A 4,526-nucleotide genomic window follows, 5' to 3' on the forward strand; every position below is an offset into this window, starting at 1 on the left:
CAGATTTGAGTGGTAAGTTCAACGATGCAGTTAAACTAAAATTAACCTAACCTAACCCTAAAACTAACTATTGAGCACGCTAAGTAGCTACTTCAAATGTTTTCACAATAGAATAAATGTACTTATGATTTACCTTTTTTACTTAAGGTGTAAGAACACATTATGTACATTTATGCACCAATTCAAATAACAGTTTAACTTTTAAGTGCTCCTACATTTAATTGATTTTTTTTTTCTTGTTCTCCAACTTAAGGTGCAGCTTCTATTATGATGGCTGAGTTGATGGGGTACTATATGACGGTCCTTTCAACTGTGGTCTTCTGGTCTCGCCCTTATAATACATCTTCCCTCAATCTGGATGATCCAAACGTCTGCAGTCACTGGGAGAGGTGAATCAGAATTCTGCAGACATTTCTGTGTAGGGCTTGGACAAGTGCTGAGAAAACTTGCAAGAAGTACTTTTAATAGACTCTCCTTTATCTGATTTAAGGTCCTTCTTTTCAAATAAAATTTGAGTTAAACTGATTTTATCACGAAACAAAAAATATGTTCGCTCACAGTAGTTAAAGAAGCTCTATTTTCAAAAGAATAGAATATTTTGAAAAATGGGGGACAGGAGAAGATGCAGAGTAAGAAATAAAAAGAGATAGTAAGTTTCAAGCTCACTAACACCAGTGAGCTTGAAACTCACTGGTGTTAGTGATTGAATGTGATTACTGTAGAAAGAGCATGTTTGTGTGGTTATTCATGAGACAGTCATGCGGGAGTTTTGTTTCAAGCCCTGCAACCAAATTCTTTTGGACAGACTTCAATTCTCACACTTATCTCGCATTACTTTGAAAAACAGTGGTCAGATAGAAGTGGCACACTGAACAGTTTGAAATTTTAACTTATCTTACTTTCTCACAACAGACATACTGAGTTTGCTTGTAAGTTTTAAGTGTCCTTCTTCTGTCTTTTTATGGTTTCAGTTACTCAAGGATGGTGACGGAGTCTTATGCTTATAGTTTTGATCAGATTTATTACACCAACTGTCCAGACATCCTCAAATGGTTCAAGTGCACCAGATACAGGTGAGGAACACACCTTAGCATACATCTAAGAGATTACAGATTTTGTACCTGGTGTTTTATCAAAGTACAATTTTCACTTCTCATACATCATATACGTATGATGACAGAGTGGCTCACTTTTTTATAATCAGCTGTTTTATAACCTGTGAAAGCTAGTTAATTTGTTAAACCTTTTTCCATAACCTAAATGTCCTCAACAAGTGACCTCTGTTCTCTGTGTGATTACAGGGAGATGTATCGGACAGCTTATCGGAGAGGAGAGAAAATCATGTACAGGATAAAGTCACAGTGTTGCCCAGGCTTCTTTGAAATTGGAGAGATGTGTGCTCGTGAGTGCCTGTATCCCCTCCCACCACTGCCATTACTCTTGTTTCTCTGTATACACATGCAGAACCACACACACGTAAAATTATTCTTTTTCACCATATTCGGACTTTGTCTTAACATTAAGACAAAGTCCTCATAAATTCAACACTTTTGAATTTTGACTGCCATCCAGCCAAAATTATTTATTGGTTATTGTTAACCAATAATGAATAAGTAGACAATATCTAAGTAGACATTAATGGTTAACAATTGCAAAAAATGCAAACAATTAATTAACCTATAAATAATTGTTTTCATTCCTAGTTTGAACAGATGAACACAGCACCTTCATTGTTGATTGTTCCTTGATTGTAATTGTTCCTAAGGATAAACAAGACTTGTGAAACTCCACAATTCTTTTCTGGCTATTTTGGTTTATTTCTTTTGTCTTTCCAATTGTGTCAAACAAGAAAGCTGTGTGTACCAGATGTGGCCCTAAAATACTTCCACAGGTGTGCCTCCACCTGTGGAACGTAAATGTGTCAATTAAGCTAAGGGTGGTTTCCAAAGGCATCACATCGTCTTCTGATATTTTTCTCACTGCTTAAATTTGGTAAATGGAAATGTTTTTGATAATTATAACTAACCTAAAACAGGGGAAGTGTGGTCTAATGTCTTCAGAAACTAAGGAAAAAAGGTGTATATCTTTTTATTCATTGTATGGAAACTTGTGGTATATTGGATATTTTCTAAATTACATTGTGGATAATCTATAGATAATCTGAAATTAATTCACATAAAATTAAAAAAGTCAAATGAATTCATTATTGTGTCTGCTTCCTCCTTGCACAGCACACTGTGAAGACAGCTGTGTTCATGGCAGTTGTATGGCACCCAACACCTGTCGATGTGAACCAGGCTGGGGGGGTTCCAACTGCTCCAGTGGTGAGTTCTTCAGCTGTTGCTGTCTGTGAGTGATCATGTCATGTGTATGGCTGGTTTCCTGTGAAAGTACTCAGAAGTCATGTTGAAAAAATGACTTTCAACATATTACTGCAGCCTATTAAACCACACAGAGACAGATGGTTGCGTTGGTGTGAATGAGTAAGTTGTTTGTAATGTAAATGATCTGCAACTTAATGTCGTTTTGTTGAAAATAAGTATTTCCATATTTCCTAACTGGTTTCTGGGACAGCCTATTCTGAAACCAAATCACAAGGATTTCTAACTTATATTTTTAAATATGTTTGTAAAATCTTTTAATCTGGCAACAGTTCAAGGTATCTGTTATTTTCAGTGTAAATCTGAGTATGTTTGGTTTTACTTCTCGTAATAACATCTCACTGTGCAATGCAGTCCTTAGTAGTAAAAACAGATTTTTGAAAATAATAAAACGCTAATGAGGTGTATACCTCATAAGCTCTCATCTACTAACTCTAAAATCCACAATTCAAAAAAAAATTATGTAATATCCACGCGTGTGTAATAATAATAATAATAATAATAATATCCATGTGTAATAATGTTCTTTTTTCCCTGTCCTGGGATTCAATGCTTTTTCAGGATAAAAACTTTGAACCTATGATACCAGTTAACCCCTCCCCACCCACCCCCCAAAATAACAAAATCATTAAACTTGGGGCATCGTGTGGTGTAGTCTTCCCCCTTCTTTCTGCCCCCTTTTTGTCTAACTCGAAGAAAAATAGAAAATGGCCACCAGCACCAACCAAAAACAGATTATAAAGAAATTGAAACTATCATAATTTAAAAAAAATATTCTCACATCTCTATCTCTATAAGTGGAATAAAATAAGTCCTTTATGAAATCTCTATAAGAATTTCTTGCTTTTATACAAGAAATTCTTAACCTTTATTGTGTCATGGTTTTTGGAATATTTCGGGCCCAAATGCAGCGACACTCTCAGGATACCAAACAGTTTGCGAGGCAAGGACAGGCTTTACCTTGGAGATGTGGAACGTGGGATGAACTTGGAGACAGACAGCTGTTGGATTGATGACAGATTCTATGACATATAGACTGATAAAGCATGGACCCAGCTTGTTAGGGATGGATTTGAATGGAATGCCACGTTAAAAGACCCAAACTTTCTGCCCAGGTGAATACAGAGGTGCCAGATCTGATTTGTCTGGAAAACTGCTGAAGGTTTGTTGGCAGTAAAACTGCTCGGATGAACAATCAGGAACTTAGTCCAAACTTTCTTTATGGTTACCTTGGCAGGAAAACATAGTTCGGGGGGTCTTTTATAGCTCCCACCATGACAATTTTGCTGACCTTAATATCTCATGTGTTTTAGTTTGGTGATTATTGTTACACTGATAGGTGTGTCTGTGTCTGTTGGACATTTATATAAATACAGAAAAAAAATCACATCCCATAATATGGTGTAGCGTCCCGGTTGAAAAGATGGTGTCATGACGGAAGGTAACTTCTTGACCCACATGCAAAAAACCAGAGAACCGATAATCAGTAAAAGATGCTTAATATAAAGCACAACAACAGCACAGATAAACTGTGTTCCTGGTGGAGCGGCAACTGGAGCGGGCTGGAAGAGAGAATGAGCAATGAGTTTAAGGACTGTGGGATGTTTGAGTTCTGAACGAACGGCAACGGTCTTACTAGGTCAGGCGGCAGGTAAGAGGGGGTGGATACTGGGATTTCCGGGGGTGTTTTCAGGTATGGGGATCTGCTGCGGAACCAGCTGGTGTCTTGGGAAGATCCAGCGGACAGCGTTGGAGGGCGGACAGATACAGACCTCGGCTCACCGGGGCAGAACGAGGAAGGCAGCCAACGAGGGGTAAGTACGCCAGGTACAGCCAGGAGCTCAAAAGCCTCGAGTGGTCGGACCACGACGTCACAAGGGAGTAGTCTGAAAAACGAAGAAACACAACAGGAGTCACTGGGAGGTTCACAAGGAGTCAACAAACGCTATGATGATGGCCTGCAGTACCATTACTGGTTAACACTCTGGCATCGATGTGTTGGCTGACTCCACTCTTAAGCCTCTGCGGAGATGAGACAATCTCCGACAGGTGTGAGGATCCCACCGTCGCCGGTCACGCCCACCAGAGATCATCCACCAGGCGGTCCCTGGTGGAAGGAGCGAGAAGCTGTTAGGATTCGGGTCA

The 4,526-nt window shown here is 38.9% G+C and overlaps 1 protein-coding gene across 1 annotated transcript; it reads left to right on the forward strand.

Moving 5' to 3' along the window:
• The first annotated feature begins 258 nt into the window (after positions 1 to 258).
• Positions 259 to 2,443, forward strand: LOC106911795 (multiple epidermal growth factor-like domains protein 10). The gene is made up of 4 exons (XM_014978610.2): positions 259 to 389; positions 972 to 1,073; positions 1,302 to 1,402; positions 2,232 to 2,443. Exons 1-4 carry the CDS (start codon positions 268 to 270, stop codon positions 2,351 to 2,353), a joined length of 447 nt encoding a protein of 148 aa, XP_014834096.1. The 5' UTR covers positions 259 to 267; the 3' UTR covers positions 2,354 to 2,443.
• Positions 2,444 to 4,526: the final 2,083 nt, after the last annotated feature.

The sequence above is a fragment of the Poecilia mexicana genome, unplaced genomic scaffold (genome assembly GCF_051168715.1).
Source record: "Poecilia mexicana isolate PSO_F unplaced genomic scaffold, ASM5116871v1 scaffold_12, whole genome shotgun sequence".
Lineage (NCBI taxonomy): Eukaryota > Metazoa > Chordata > Actinopteri > Cyprinodontiformes > Poeciliidae > Poecilia > Poecilia mexicana.

Excerpts from the sequence above, each read along its gene's own strand:
- LOC106911795 (XM_014978610.2), top strand. The coding sequence starts at position 268 with ATGATGGCTGAGTTGATGGGGTACTATATGACGGTCCTTTCAACTGTG. Across the intron at positions 390-971 it reads GTCTGCAGTCACTGGGAGAG|TTACTCAAGGATGGTGACGG; the intron begins GTGAATCAGAAT and ends TTATGGTTTCAG. Across the intron at positions 1,074-1,301 it reads TTCAAGTGCACCAGATACAG|GGAGATGTATCGGACAGCTT; the intron begins GTGAGGAACACA and ends GTGTGATTACAG.